We start from the raw sequence: 16,757 nt of genomic DNA, 5'->3' as shown, positions 1-16,757 counted from the left end.
TAAAAAGGGTCGGACTAGTGCACTAGAATAAACGGAGTACTGACAACGGAAGTTCAAAATGCTCGGGTGTCACATGACACATGGAGGCTTCGAATAGTTCCCGTAAGTGTCTGGCGGGCCATCTGAATACATTACAAGGAGACAAAAAAATTGCTTTTTTAAAGTAAAACATGCTTATATTTGAAGATTAATGTTAACTGCCAGGGTTAGATTAGACTGATTAATGTCACACTCGGGAGATTCACACATTTCAGTAGCTCAAGTGTCAGAGGCAAAAGAAAAAAAAGCGACTGAGTGCTAAATAAGGGTCAAATATGATTAAATACAAAAAATAAAATATAAGTTAAAAAGTAAAACATAAAATATCTAAACTATATATATATACACACACACACACACACACATACATACATGTATATATATATATATATATATATAAGTACATACATATATAGTACTTTTATATATAAAAATGTATAATTACATAGTATAAATATGATAGTATATTATGATAGTATATATAGTACATATATAGTTATGCTGATATTTATATATATTTATATATATAAATGTGTATTTTATTTATCTTTGTCTTTCTACTGACTTACTGCAATTCATTAATTTCATTAATATCTAATAAACTTAGAAACATAAATAGCACATCAAGCAGTTGCTATATGTCCCACTTTTGTGGTGTCCTCTCAGATAGTGTCCACCATGCTTTGTTGTGCTGCACAGGGACGATCCAGGTGTAGAGAAAGGCAAGCTGACTTGCAGATGAGGAAAATGTTGTTGATTAATGGCAGCAGAAGTAGTCTTACACTCACCACAGATTACAACTGCAAAAAAATATGTGAGGTTATCATTTTCCAAAACTGCATTAGAACATTTTACCCAAACAAAGAGCACACCATTGGGAAGCCTTGTATATGGTTTAGTAAAAAAAATAAGGAAAAGGGAAAGGCTTGCAGAAGACAGGGAGCTGATACTCAGGATGAGGGTGCTGTCTTAGTGCAGGGAGTCTCCAGGCTCTATTGAATCCTGTGTAGCTCTTTTGCTGAAAGAGGGAGGGAGAAAAGGACAGGAGAGAGGGTTAAACATACCTTTATAGGCCTGGGTGGGAAACCGCTTTGGGAGATGAGCCATGTTTGTTCCCCAACCTCAGTTATGAAACTTTGTTAGTTGTGTTAAGTTTGCGCTTCTCATAGTGAAATACTCGCTTGGAAATCAGCTTTTGCTGTGCTAACCTCAGCATTTGTCTATAAGGTCTCATATGAAAGGTCTACAAATATTGATCCTTTTTTAATAATTTATCAGACTTTGATCCTCTGTCAGCCTGCCCGTCCCTGTGTCCAAGCTTTTTCCTTTGTTTAAAAAGGTCTAGACTACTTCATTGTTCTATGTTGTCACACTACTGTTAATGTAAGAGAGTGATTTTGATACAAAGTGTAAACCGCTGCATGTGAATGCATGAATTAGTCAGATCTGTGCTCTAGAGGAGAGCCTTCATCAGGCTGTGTAATATTGCCCTCTACTGGATTTATACGTTAATGAACTGCATTAAACTAGAGCCTTCTGTGTTTTTATAACCCGCTTCAAAATAGTTCCTCGAGCACCCAGTGCTCCTATTGTAAGTTACCAATATACAATAACATGATTAGATATATAACAAAATAATTAAAGATAATATAATACAGTAGTGTAACAATTTCAGTGTTTAGAATAATTCCCCATTAAGCCTAGTAGGTTTCATTTTTCTAAATGATTTACCCTGTGATCTCAGTCAGGTCTTTCAGCTTCCCTCCCTTTGCCATCAATGGAAAATCAGCTGAGCTGAAACATAATAAAGACAAATGGAGCCAACAGAATCCCAAAGCTAAAACAGTCACCCTTAAATTGCGTTTCTGTTTACAGTGATGTTTTTACATTATTTATTAGTCTCAAATATGCACTCTTAATCCATATCAATACTAATATTTCACAAAATAGCATTCTGCTATCAAGCACCATGTTATCTCTAACAAAGCTGACATGTAACTCACACTGACTTGTAAAATAAATCACACAAGCCTTTTCTCCCCTTTAACTCCCAATCTTATTGTTCTATAAATCGTATAAATCCAGTAAAGTGCAATATTACACAGTCTGATGAGGGCTCTCCTCTGGAGCACAGATCTGACTAATTCATGCATTCACATGCAGTGGTTTACACTTTGTATCAAAATCACTCTCTTACATTAACAGTAGTGTGACGACATAGAACAGTGAAGTAGCCTAGACCTTTTTAAACAAAGGACAAAGCTTGGACACAGGGACGGGCAGGCTGACAGAGGATCAAAGTCTGATAAATTATTAAAAAAGGATCAATATTTGTAGACCTTTCATATGAGACCTTATAGACAAATGCTGAGGTTAGCACAGCAAAAGCTAATTTCCAAGCAAGTATTTCACTATGAGAAGCGCAAACTTAACACAACTAACAAAGTTTCATAACTGAAGTTGGGGAACAAAACATGCCTCATCTCCCAAAGCGGTTTCCCACCCAGGCCTATAAAGGTATGTCTAACCCTCCTGTCCTTTTCTCTCTCCCTCTTTCAGCAAAAGAGCTACACGGATTCAATAGAGCCTGAAGACTCCCTGCACTAAGACAGCACCCTCATCCTGAGTATCAGCTCCCTGTCTTCTGCAAGCCTTTCCCTTTTCCTTATTTTTACTAAACCATATACAAGGCATCCCAATGGTGTGCTCTTTGTTTGGGTAAAATGTTCTAATGCAGTTTTGGAAAATGATAACCTCACATATTTTTTGTAGTTGTAATCTGTGGTGAGTGTAAGACTACTTCTGCTGGTATTTATCAACAACATTTTCCTCATCTGCGTGTCAGCTTGCCTTTCTCTTCATGCCTGGATCGTCCCTGTGCAGCACAGCAAAACATGGTGGAGACTATCTGAGAGGACACCACAAAAGTGGGACATATAACAACTGCTTGATGTGCTATTTATGTTTCTGAGTTTATTAGATATTAATGAAATTAATGAATTGCAGTACGTCAGTAGAAAGACAAAGATAAATAAAATACACATTTATATATATATAAGCAATAAACAGTAACCTGCTCCTTTACCATGATAAGTCTAAAATATGTCAGCATAACCATATACAGTGGGTACGGAAAGTATTCAGACCCCCTTAAATTTTTCACTCTTTGTTTTGCAGCCATTTGCTAAAATCATTTAAGTTCATTTTTTTCCTCATTAATGTATACACAGCACCCCATATTGACAGAAAAACACAGAATTGTTGACATTTTTGCAGATTTATTAAAAAGAAACACTGAAATATCACATGGTCATAAGTATTCAGACCCTTTGCTGTGACACTCATATATAACTCAGGTGCTGTCCATTTCCTCTGATCATCCTTGAGATGGTTCTACACCTTCATTGGAGTCCAGCTGTGTTTTATTATACTGATTGGACTTGATTAGGAAAGCCACACACCTGTCTATATAACACCTTACAGCTCACAGTGCATGTCAGAGCAAATGAGAATCATGAGGTCAAAGGACCTGCCTGAAGAGCTCAGAGACAGAATTGTGGCAAGGCACAGATCTGGCCGAGGTTACAAAAAAATTTCTGCTGCATTTAAGGTTCATAAGAGCACAGTGGCCTCCATAATCCTTAAATGGAAGACGTTTGGGATGACCAGAATCCTTCCTAGAGCTGGCCGTCTGGCCAAACTGAGCAATCGGGGGAGAAGAGCCTTGGTGAGGAAGGTAAAGAAGAACCCAAAGATCACTGTGGCTGAGCTCCAGAGATGCAGTCGGGAGATGATGGAAAAGTTGTAGAAAGTCAACCATCACTGCAGCCCTCCACCAGTCGAGGCTTTATGGCAGAGTGGCCCGCCGGAAGCCTCTCCTCAGTGCAAGACGCATGAAAGCCCGCATGGAGTTTGCTAAAAAAAACACCTGAAGGACTCCAAGATGGTGAGAAATAAGATTCTCCGGTCTGATGAGACCAAGATAGAACTTTTTGGCCTTAATTCTAAGCGGTATGTGTGGAGAACACCAGGCACTGCTCATCACCTGTCCCTTCTACTAAATACTGAGCAAAGGGTCTGAATACTTATGACCATGTGATATTTCAGTTTTGATATATACCATATCATTTATCCTATTATTGATACATCCCGTTGTATGTTGAGAGCACATAGGGTACATGGCGCACACAAGCAGTGCAGCCAGTTATGCTCCTGTACATGTATAAAGTGCATACAATATGTCCACTGAGATAAGGCAGATTAGTGTCAATTACTTTATGGTTGTGAGGTAACCACGTTTGATTATTGGAAATGATGACTTATGGCAATAAAGTCAGATCAAGGTATTTCAAGACATAAACACCCTTCCAGCCAATAGGGTAACAGTCACTTAGTAGCAGCCGAAAACTACATGTGGGCTAACTTTCTATTATATTTTATATATTTTAGTTTTTGTATTTTAATCATGTTTAACCCTTATTTATACTTAGTCACTTTTTTCAGATGTGGGCAACCCTAGTTTGTGACCAGTTTTCATTTTTGTGTAACGGTGTGAAAGTTATGGGGCCAAGAAGTTACGTGTTTCGCCACCAAACAGGAAGTAGTTTTTAAAAGTATTATACACGATCCAAGATGCCCCAAACTTCACACGCTTGATAAAAGTCCACCCTGAACACATCTATATGACAATTTTCTTCGATACTGAGAGCTTCCACCTATTGACAAAGGAAAGATAAAGTTTTACACTAAGAGGTCCAGCTCCTAGCAGGTTGACTTGATTGATCTCAAACTTGTGTCAAAAAATCATTAAGATGTTGGTGATGATGGAAAATGAATATTTTTGTTGAACGGTGTTCCTGTGACGCAGGAATTTCACACATTTGATGACAGTCCAGGCCTGAACACATCTGCAGCACAATTTTGAATCTCAGTCATAGCGCCACCTAGTGTTAACAGGAAGTTCGTTTTTTTACACTTTAATGTGTCTCCTATAGCAGATACACCTGAGCAACCTCAAATGCTCTCATAATACTGCAAAGACTTTCATGATGCACAGAAAAAATACTCACCAAAAGTGGCACAGACATCAAAAGTCCTAAATTGTGACTGATATGATTTTTTTGCATTAATGTTCAAAAATGGCTCTTGTGCGCCCCCTAGAAAATTTCAATGAAGCAGCCCCTGCAGACCGTTAAACCTAGAGCTATGAAACTTGAGAATCATGTTCAAAAGCCCAAGACCTACAAAAAAGCCTCTTGGAGCTGTGCCCTAAACACAACATGAAGTGCGCCATTTTAATTTGAATTTTCACATTTTTTGTTGTTTTAGTGTCTCTTTGGTTTCAACAGTTGTCCTGCAGATTTCATCTGATCGACTTCAAATCTGGACACCAGTATTTTCTAAATTTGGTGATGTTAAATTGCACGCCATTTTTGATTTCATCAAACACTGTTGCCATTCTGCGGCGTTCTTCACCATAAAAGAGGAAGTTACGTTTGAGGGGCTAATGATGCTTAAAAACTCACGAAACGTAGCAGACACATCAATAGTCCTATGATGTGTTATTTGATATGATTTTTTTTTTTTTTTGCTGTGATGTGCCAAAATGTGCTCTGGAGCACCACCTACTAATTTTCAGCAAAGCAGCCCCTGCGAAACGTTTAACCTAGAGCTACAAAACTTAAGAAACTTATGTAAAAGCCCAAGACCTACAAAAAAGCCTCTTGGAACCATGACCTAAACACAACATAAAGTCCACCAATTTTAATTTTATATACATTTTTTGAAATTTCTCCTAAAGCCTGACTAATTTTTTCAATACACCCATATTATCACCTGATACAAGCCTTTCACAGAAAAAATGGAGCAAATCAGCCTCCGCTCATATTTTTCCCAAATGCGCTGATAGGAAAACTCTGTTCATAGACCATATAATGCAGGAAATGATGCTGGGGGGGTTTTAAAACTAGTTGCCTTCTATAGCTGTCCACTAGATAGTGCTCTTACTCCATTGTTCACCCAATGTTTGACTTAACCACACACACACACACACACACACACACACAGAAAGAAAGAGAAAGAGAGAGAGAGAGAGAGAGAGAGAGAGAGTAAAAGTGCACTCTTCATTGTTAAACTACTCAACACTCAAGGACACTGATAGAGAGCGTTGCAGAATAGTGGACGGTGGTGCAGTCAGTCAGAGAGTTTTAACGGTAAGCAACATTGAAATACATACTGTTATGTTTAAAAACAATGGCCTCAGCTTTCTACAAACAAACAAGATGATCTAAGGTTCCAGGGTACAGGAGGAAAACACTACCAACCAGCTGACTTTATTGTATTTAGCAATTTTCCAGACCCTCTTTGCAGCGTTATATTTAAGCAGCAATGACAGACACATTTAGGGACTTACTTAGATCATCAAAAAAAAAAGGAAAAATATACTGTAATTTTTTCCCACATTCGTTGCTGTGAGTAAGCCCACAACAGCACTGTCAGTGGCAAATCACAACGCACACACACACCTGCTAAAGTGACTTAGGCCATCTCCAGCCTTAGCACTACATGGAAGAAACACTAACTCACTGCTGCCTGCAGTATTGCCCCTTCTCAGAGACGCGGTCTCATCAGTCAGCTTTCAGCAAGTAGCCTCGATGCTTGCAGCTTTAAATTTTAGTGTTGCTTTATTTATGAGTTTGTTGTTCATTTAGTCATTTTATTCACTTTGTGTCTTTGCTGTATTCGCTGTCATCATTTATCCCTACTCACTCCTAAACTCATTCATTTGTAGTTTTCTAGGAGTAGTTTTGATGTGTAGTGAGTCATTTAATAAAACTTTCATTTATAAAGACTTGATCTTGTGATGTGTGTGTGTGTATAATGTCAGGTCCCTGTACACCTGGAAAAAGAACTCTGTAGCAAACTTCAAATGATGACACTAAACTAATTTATAAGGTAAAATGCGCTATCAACCTTTCCATTTTAATGGGTGGTGCTCCAAGGTTTTTTAACTCTAATTTTCAATGTAAACTTATTGTTCCTGATAGCTGAAGTTGACTCCCATTACTCTACTTCATATTTATACCAATTCATATATTTCTGAGTCATCATTTTGCATTATGTTAGTTAGTTAGTTAGTTATAGTTAGCTATTTTGGTATTAATTATTAATTAATTAATAATTTAATTTAATTGTTATTATTGTTATCAATTAAATGATTAATTAATGAATACCCTATTTAAACCGCTCCACTCCCAACCTAAAAAGAAAAGTGACAAAAGTCTTAGAAGGACAAATACAGTGCACCTACAACACAGCATCTTCTGGAGAGGGCCTCATTCGCTGACTCAAGATACAGGGACAGCTACTCCATAGACCACATTAAAGATGCGCTGCTAGAGGAGATGCTGGCTGTGCCTGAAGAGCAATGCGATGGCAGGGATAGAGATGGTGCCATCTCTAAGGTTTGAGATGAAGAAGGACCAAGTGCACTTCCTGAGTCCTTCAGGGAAGCATTGGAACCTATACTGAGGATTCATGTACCCTGTACAATTTTGGATTTTCATTTATTTATCAATGTATTTGTATGTATTATTAGATCTGTATCTGATTGCTGATTGTGTGATGAATTTGCTGGTCTTGAGCACATAGTGGTTTTTTGGAGTTACCTGAGTGTGTGCACACTCACTTCATTGATTGCACCTGTGATAGCTATCTAGTGTTCCTCTGATTGGCTGGCACCTGACATCAGCCTTGGTATATCTGTGAGCTGCCACATGTTTTTATATGCCCTGGTGAAGACCGTACGCTGAAACACATAGGCATCAAACCCATTTATTTAAGACTTTTTAACTTTTGCAAAACAGTGTGCCAATTTTGGAATATTTTGGTTGTGACTTACTAACAAAAGAAATAACAAGTCTAACCCTTATAATACATCCATGGTCTAACCTCTCTCTGTATACCTGTATCCAAAGAGCAGCTATTTTTGAAACCTATACATGTTAAGTAGCACTCCTCAGCCAAACTTTTTTTTAGAAATCTTTTAAGGTTGTTTGCCAACTTCACTGATAGCTTTATTTTTTTTTTTGCAGCTTCCATGACGTTCTGTAAAATGTCAGGCGCATTTAAGTTAATATTAAATCTTAAATTATTTATGAGTGATACATTTCAGCATTATTTTTATCTACATTCATCTCCCTGTTAATGATCATGTAATTTTTTTCATGTGGAGAATTTTGTGAAGTCAGTTTCAAAATAAATGAGCACTCTAAATGAATCATTGATCCCTCTGATGTTTACTAATCATAATGATCAAGATTTCAATGCAACAATGATCTGCAGAAATCTGATGAATTAGTGGAACAGATGCTAGAAATTTTCACAGCCGTGTGTAATGGCGACTGCTCTGTTAGGGAGCCTGCTAATGCAACAGTCAGTGAAACTGCTCTTTCTCTGTATTTCTCACAGACAGGTGGAATGATGGTGGAGGGGCAAACGTGTCATTATACAAACAGATGTTTCAGGTGTTTCAACATTTATTGATGGTGAATTGTGGGTGTGGAAATAAGGCTTGTGCACCACAATGATTGAGATCAGAACAGAATTAGGCATACACACAGCTTTATAAATCTGACCAAAAGAATGTGTCTGCATATTTCTGCCTCTGTGCGTAACCACAGTTTTAGTAGTGCAGCTACACAGAATATTATGCATCTGGCCCCCAGAGTCTTAGAAGCAGAAGAAGTATTTCTTGTCATATGCACATTGTACTGTAAAATTTGTCCTCTGCATTTAACCAATCGTCTAACGGAGCAGTGAGCTGTGGGGACCAACTCCAGATCTTCAGCCAGCGCCTTGGTCAAGAGCACCAACAGGAGTATTAACCTAATGTACGTGTTTTTGATCATGGGGAAAACTAGAGCAACCGCAGGATACCCACGTAGACACCATGCAAACTCCACATGGAAAGGACCTGGGAGGGCCGAGACTCAAACCTAGCACTAGGCACTGCACCACTGTGCCGTCCTAGTAGGAATGTAACGATGCATTGCAAGGCAGTTAAAAATCAAAAATACAATAAATATGTGAGATTCAAATCAGTGAAATGATAAATGAACACTCTTGAAAAATGAACACTCTTTTTGAACAGCAGAGGGCATAATCTGCTCTTGACTTAGCTTGCTCAAGGTGATATGTCACTACATGTTTAACATCCAATGTCTTGTGCGAGACTTGAGACAGCTCGCCAACGTAAAAAAAAAGATGAAGCAAAGGCACCACGACAGGTGATTATGATATAGAAGATGCACCCTCCATTGTCAAAGTGGAGGTGTGGTGGTATTTGAGCTTGATCAAGTCAGAAAGAAATAAAAGCGAGAAGACAACAGAAAAAACATGCAGCAAATATTGCAAGAGGATGCTGAACTACACAAATAGTACAACTAACATGATCCAGCATGTGAGCCGGCATCATTGTGAGGAGCTCTGGTCAGCCCCGCCTATGCATGTTACTCCTTAACGACAACTACATGGCCAAAGCACATGGACAAGTACAACACTTCAGGGCATTATTCCCCGACAAAAAATAGCCCAGTCTTAACTGGTAACCTGTGTTTTGCAGTCCGATATGAAGTCGCTCCAAAATAAAATCAATGCAAGAGCTTGTTCCACTCAAGTAAAAGGAATGTAGTGCAATCTATATTTAGCAACCCAACAGCAAAATAAATAAAACTATGTAAAATTCAAGTCACTTAACAAAAGTTACTCTTTGTTACAGTAACAAACCTCAAATCTAGCAGTCCAACGAAACATCTTACAGTAAAATTAGTGCAATTTGAGTAACACTATAACTTTTCTCTAACAGAAATAATTAGAACTAGTAAATTATTTCTGAATCAAGCCTTAAGGCATACTGCTGCCTGCTGATATGAGTTCTGTATTTTCATATTTATAAGCACGTTCCACTCATTTATGAAGCCTTTGTTTTGAAAGGGAATCCTGAAGTTGAGGTAAAACAAACATCTTTGTATTTCCTCATCTCTGTGACAGAGCTACTTTAAACTGCAGTATAAAGTGGTATAGAGTCAACAAAAGCATCACGCATAAAAAAAACCGCAAGCCACCGTTTCTCTAGATGTGCTGCAGCTGATACGCAGCTCAGATGCGCCTGACAACCGCTGCTTGGGCGAGCATTGTGCACGCTCTAACTTTATAGACGAGCGCCGAAACAAAACACAACACGCCCGGCGCTGCTCACGCTGTTGTTCCACGCACTGTGTGAAACGGTGCGACGCGTCAATGCACGTTACGTGAATCAACGTATTCACGTAATTGCGTGACGATGCGTCGCCCCAGCCCTAAAAATATCGTATCAGTAATGGAAGAACACACAATCTGTTGGTCTGCACTCTGTCAGCCCTCACAGAAAATCAATGAGCCAGTTCATTTAGTGCAATGGGACACCCACGGACATCAGTGCTAGTGGAGCTGACCTTGTAGCACATTACCCAGAGCTGCCTGCAAAATGTTTACTGTCTGGTCAGGCTACTGTTAGCGCCATGATGCTACTGCTACACGCAGCTTGATATTTAAAACACGTTCAGCCGTGTTGTGTAGCAAAGGACAGTGGCATATGATGGCTGCTCAAGACTGAAGCAATCCAAACACAAAAGCATCCACATGAATACGTGTTCAGGCTCTGGAAGCAAGCTAACAGCCAAGGTGTTACAGCAAGGTGTGACAAAATGTGTGAAATGGGTGCTGGCCACATGGTCAACCTCATTACAGCACTGTGCTGATGCTAGCTTTAAATACCACTGTGATGAAGATGCCCTGTAGAGTCTGATGCCAAAAGCCTGAGTTCCCCCACAGGAACATGCTTCTCAGGAGGTGAGGGATTTAACAGGAGGACTGGAAACTGAGTTCATACCACCGGCAACAAAAGCAACAAGCCTGGTCTATCCAACTTAAAATGGCATAATTCAGGTTTTGCTAAAGTGGGATTGTGTGGGGTACTAATCCATAGTCAGTGTGTTGCATACAGCTGATGTTAGTCAGCAGCACACCCCCAGTTTAGCAGGCAGGAGTCTGACATGGAAGCTCAGCAATGTATTGCTGTGATTGGGACTCAGCAACAAAACATACCTTAACCACCTAAAAAAAATCAATATTAGTTTAAGTGTACCCTAAACTGAGAGTAGTTTCACCTCTGTACTTTTTCTTCAGGGAAACCATTTAGACAGAGAAGCTGTTCAGCGCTTCAGTTCCCCCAACTATGCTCTTGTCAAAGCCACCAGACTCCACAGAGTAAACCAGTATTTTTAGCTTGCTGAGCTAGGGAGCTGCTGGTCTGCTGCTGCTTTAATCAGTTAGTTAGTTTGTGTTATTGTGTGACCTTGGTGAATCTAAACTAACCCTTAAAACACCAGTCACACAATAACACAAACTAATTTATTGATGGAGGCAGCAGCAGACTGGCAGCGTCTTTATTCAAAGACGTTAAATCACTGATTTTCTCCATGAAATTTGGCTTTAAAGATATGATATTTCCCTTTCTGAAATCACTGTCTGGCATGAAGGTAAAGCTGTGATAATACTGTCAACATAGCATACTCTTTTTTTTAGGCAGGACTTTATTCTGTGGCTAAAATACATTGCTAACACTGTCCACAGCAGTTCATTGGTGAGCTTCCGTGTATGACCCCAGCCTGCTTCTCCAAACTGGGGGCGTCAAATACCATCTGTAATACACTGGCTATGGATACTTCAAAAAATCTCAAGCTATCCCTTTAAACAGAATCTGAATCAGTGGTGTAGCTAAAATTCTGTCTTCTGGCACCACACTCTGTCTCTCTGCCATTGTCTAATTAACAGTGTGACTCATTTCATGACTTAAGCATTATTCATCAGCCTATATGTTTTGCATACCTACGGCTGGAGCATCATACTCATCACCCAGCAGGATTTCCGGTGCCGAGTACGCTAGAGATCCACAACTGGTCGTCAGCTTCTTCCCCGGTTGAAACTTGTTACTGAACCCAAAGTCGGTGAGCTTGACCAGCCCCTGCTTCTCGAAAAACACCACATTCTCTGGCTTCAGGTCCCTGTGCACCACGTGCAGCCGATGGCAGTAGGAGATAGCGTGGACAATCTGGGCAAAATATTTCTTGGCGAGCTCTTCATTCAGACCTTCCTCATGTTTCATGATGTAGTCAAACATATCCCCTCCATCACCCAACTCCAGGATGAGATACAGCTTGGTCTGAGTATCAATCACTTCATACAGGCGCACTATGTTGGGGTGCTGGACCAGCTTCATACAGCGCACTTCCTGGAAAAGGTGGCCAGTGGCCACAGAGTCCAGCTTAGTCTTGTCGATCACCTTCACGGCCACTTTCTCCCCAGTGAAGACATGGCGCGCCAGCTTGACCACAGCAAAGTGGCCGCGGCCCAGCGTCTTGTCCAGGTCATACAGGCCAGCAATCTTGCCATCATAGCCCCGCTTGAAGCCTGCCATAGCTGGAGAGGGCGATGGGGAGAGGGGAGCCCCTGCTGCAGGCAGGGGCAGGCTGGCTGAGTCGTGTGAGTCCAGCTTAGTTCACTTCATCCAAGGCTGAAGGACAGAGCCATAGCTCCAGCTTCCTACACAATATCAAACACACACAACCAATACCGTTTCAATAAACACTATATAGATTACCTTGGCAAAGTTATCCATTAACCATTTTAAACCTGAGCAAATTGGCTTGATTTCTTTCAAAGACATAGGAAGCAGTAACAAGTTATGAGTTACAAGAAAATTACCTGAAATTTAAGACACTTTTTTTTTAAAAAAAATGTAACCAACAGAAAAAGGTTAAAATGAATAATAACTATTGTTGTTGTTCTTCTTATTCTTCTTCTTATTATTATTATTATTATTATATTTTAACTGGCGTATTATCAAACTTATGTTCAAGCCATTTTCTTTCCTAATATCTGGTAATCTGTTGGACATCTCTTTCCAAGTTTCTTCTTGCCTTTTCAGACATATTTTCAAGGAAAACAAGAAGACTGATGTGCCAGGTTTCAAGGAGTTAAACTGAGTCCAAATCAAGTGTAAAACCCATATCATGTTCACCTGACAGTAACAGCTGACAGACCTGTGTCCTGTGAGTTCAATGAGGTACGATATGTGTTTCAGTGTTTGTGTTTGTTTGTGTGTGTGTGTGTGTGTGTGTGTGTGTGTGTTGCGCAGTGAGTTAGTGTGTGTGTGTGTGTGTGTGTGTGTGTGTGTGTGTGTGTGTGTGGCTCCATGCTGAACAGTGCGAGCAGCCGCTGGGCTTGTTTTGACAGGCAGGCTGCTGCACTAACATTAGCTCACTGATCCTACGACTCCAGTCTGAAAACTGGCCCTTACTAGAAGACAAAGCTTGCTGTGGTCGTTTTGCTCCCACGGTGGAGTTTGACAGACCGGCCCAGAACGGGCCCGGCGGTACGGACGTTAGCCTGACGTTACCAGCAGCTAGCTTGTTGTTCATTGATTGATCCGTGTTAGCATACCGTTCCTGGCTGACTGACGTTAATCGTTTTCGTTGTTTAACGCCAGGTCGCTCGCTAACTGACAAACAATGGTTTCTACACACACACATAGAGCTGAGAGACAAAGCGCAGTTAACACAGATATACAGGTGCTGCTGTACATGTCACACTGCTAGCCTCAGTTGTAGCAAGCTAGCATGTAGCAAGCTAGAGTTAGGGCTCGTTTAGCTCACCTCTCCGAAACATACAGCCCCGAGTCCGGTCTCCACCGCCCACCTTGGCTCCCCCCGTACGGTCCCTACTGAAGCTTAGCGCAAATTATCACAGAGGACGAGGATGGCAGCGTGTCTTGGAGCTCACCGCGGCACTCAGGAGCTGCCTATGCCCGGGCTTCATGTGTGGAAAGAAGCATTGCATCGCTGGCAGCGGCGAGCTGGTTAGAGCGGAGTGCTGTTTCCTCCCAGCGAGGCGCTGAGCCCTGACGCTGCCTTCACGGCCTCAACTAACTATCGACATTCTCACAAACGTTATCATGGATAGTTGTGTTCGGAAATGATTCCCGCTGTTCAGGAAATGTGCATCACAAATGTTTAAAACGTTAATGGAAACATACTATAGGCTACAAAGCCACAGTTTGACCATTAAATCTATCATAAGGTGGACTGTTCTTTTTTCCTGAACCAACAACAGTGAAAAAAGAAGATTTCTCATTTGACCGCTGTGTTGTGTTCTGTGTCGTGTTGTTGGACTAAAACGCGCTTTCCTGCGGGACGAGCTGTTTATTGACTGTTTGGCGGGTTGAGAGTCAGAATCGCTCTTTCCGATGATCACTGAAGGCAGCATCAGAGCATTGTCAACCACATAACTGTGACGTCAAACACAGTCTTTGACTGGGGAAGGGTGCCGAAGCATGATTCCATATTTACACATCAATAAATCATATAGAGAGGTAGGCCTGTCTAAGGAGCCTCCACAGGGATGTCAGTGTGAGCTTGAGGAAAGGGACAGTTTTTGATAAGGGGGTTTTAAGATAAGCAGGACCTCCAGCACAGGGCTGGTCACGCTCCAAAAAAAAAAAAACGACAATAATTTGCTGCACCCATTAGCATCCAAATAACAAATGACCAAACAAAGACAGAAATAATCAGAAGCTCAGAGCCCCTGTTGTTTCTAATCATTTGACATCTGACCAGCCTGCACCGTGAGCATTGACATGACAGGAGCTATTGAGCTAAAATGCTAATATTTACATATAAAAAATTAATAAAAATTATTTGGAGATTTAAAATATAAAAATAAGAGGTGTATCAAATTGCAGCCAGTGGAGTACTATCATCCCACACTGATTTTGAATCCATTGGTCACATGACCTATGAGCTATTGAGCTAAAATGCTAATATTTACATATAAAAAATTAATAAAAATTAGAAATAGGTGTAAAATGTAAAAAATAAGAGGTGTGTTTAATGCAGCCAGTGGAGTACTATCATCCCACACTGATTTTGAGTCCATTGGTCATATGACCTGGGAGCTATTGAGCTAAAATGCTAATATTTACATATAAAAAAATAATAAAAATTATAAAAAGTGTAAAATGTAAAAACAAGAGGTGTATCTCATGAAGACAGTTAAGTAACATGATGCAACACTTTATTTTATTTTATCATATGCCCCTTGTTTTTATTGGCATAAGGGACATTTCCAAGTTTTCTTGGCATCCTCTATGTCCATGGAGAGACATGAGCCATGGAACCACCAGTTGCAGTTATCACATTGGATCTGTTTAGGTAAAAATGAAATATGTATTTTATTAATTTTAATTTTCTATTTACTATCATTGGAGACTTAAACATTATTATGGGTTTTTATGGCTATATAACAATTCAATGTGTCTTTAACTGTTTTCAATCACTCACCCACTGTACAATGGCAGTTCCCTGTCCTGGTGGCTTGAAGGTGGCACACATAGCACAGCAATCCTGATCATCAAAGACTAAAAACAAAACAAAACAAAAACATTTATTTAACCATATCCCTATCTATCTTGTTTCTGATTATGCTTAATTTGCCTTTACCAGAGGCCTCCAGGATGTTGAGCGCCAGATCTCTCCTCTCCTTCGCCATTTCCTTCTTAGATGTGCTGAAGTTCATGTCAGGGATGGCTGGGAAAGCCTTTATGAGGGCTTTTGCCATCTAAACAACATATATTGCAGGTACTTACAACAATAATGGGGGGCATATAATAAATTACATACACTCATGAGCACCATTGTCACTTAAATGTTATCTACTCTATTCATGCTTCATTTGCTGATATTGAAACTTATTAAAAACCACTTGTCCGCCTTTACAGCCTTACAGAGTCACACTTGAACTTGTAGATTTATCTGTTTATGATATTTTTCCATCGTGTTTTAACGTGTTTTTAAAGTGATTGTATTGGTGATGTTTAAGTTGTGCAACCAGTTATAGCCTAACAAAAACTTTTTGCTCCTGGTGATTTCATTTACTCCTCAAAACACACAAAAGTGGTGTTCATCTGTGAAGATTATCATGCTGAACAAAAAGTGTAAGTCTCATAAACTTGTGTTCGTCAGAGAGCTTATTTTTGGCGATAATCGAAAATCACATTCAAAAGTCCCATAAGGTTTTTGACAAGGGAACCAACGCGATGCTTACTTCCTGGTTGGCCTACAAATATATGTCATTAATTCATCATTCCTCTGTGCAGGGTGCAGCAGTACTTGAGATCATTTTATGTGAAGCCCGCAGCATGAACAAATCACATTTGACGAAAAGATGTTACTCATGTAAAAATGGTCAATTATAATGTATTTCTAAACTATTCCAAACTATTTTAAAAAAACACTTCATTACAGTTGCTATATAAATACTACTATATGCAGAATCTTCTTTGTCATGGTTTAAAAATATAAAGAAAAATAAATTACTGCAAATCGCATGCTACATATACTCTAAAAACATTTAAAACTATTCAGTGAAATTAATAGTTTCTTATTTTATCTGGTATTTATGGCACATCCACCCATGGATCTAGTATAAATCTGGATACAGCCGTGGGGGCGGGCCTCGTTCATTCCTATGAGAGCTGCTCAGTGGCGCATGAAGCAGAGAAAACTCTTTTTCCAGGTTTAGAAAAGTGTAAAATAGTGTAGTGTAAAGTGTAAAATACCCAG

General features: G+C 39.8%; 1 protein-coding gene across 1 annotated transcript in view; it reads right to left on the bottom strand.

Moving 5' to 3' along the window:
• Positions 1-14,034, bottom strand: part of snrka (SNF related kinase a) — a 55,020-nt gene extending 40,986 nt beyond the window's left edge. The window contains 2 exon segments of the mRNA XM_042489467.1: positions 11,968-12,681; positions 13,794-14,034. Of these exon segments, the coding sequence (XP_042345401.1) occupies positions 11,968-12,556 (589 nt within the window). The 5' untranslated portion in view covers positions 12,557-12,681; positions 13,794-14,034.
• Positions 14,035-16,757: the final 2,723 nt, after the last annotated feature.

This window comes from Plectropomus leopardus, chromosome 7 (assembly GCF_008729295.1).
Source record: "Plectropomus leopardus isolate mb chromosome 7, YSFRI_Pleo_2.0, whole genome shotgun sequence".
NCBI lineage: Eukaryota > Metazoa > Chordata > Actinopteri > Perciformes > Serranidae > Plectropomus > Plectropomus leopardus.
Note: the sequence above shows the minus strand (reverse complement) of the source record. Positions and strands in the feature narration are given on the sequence as shown.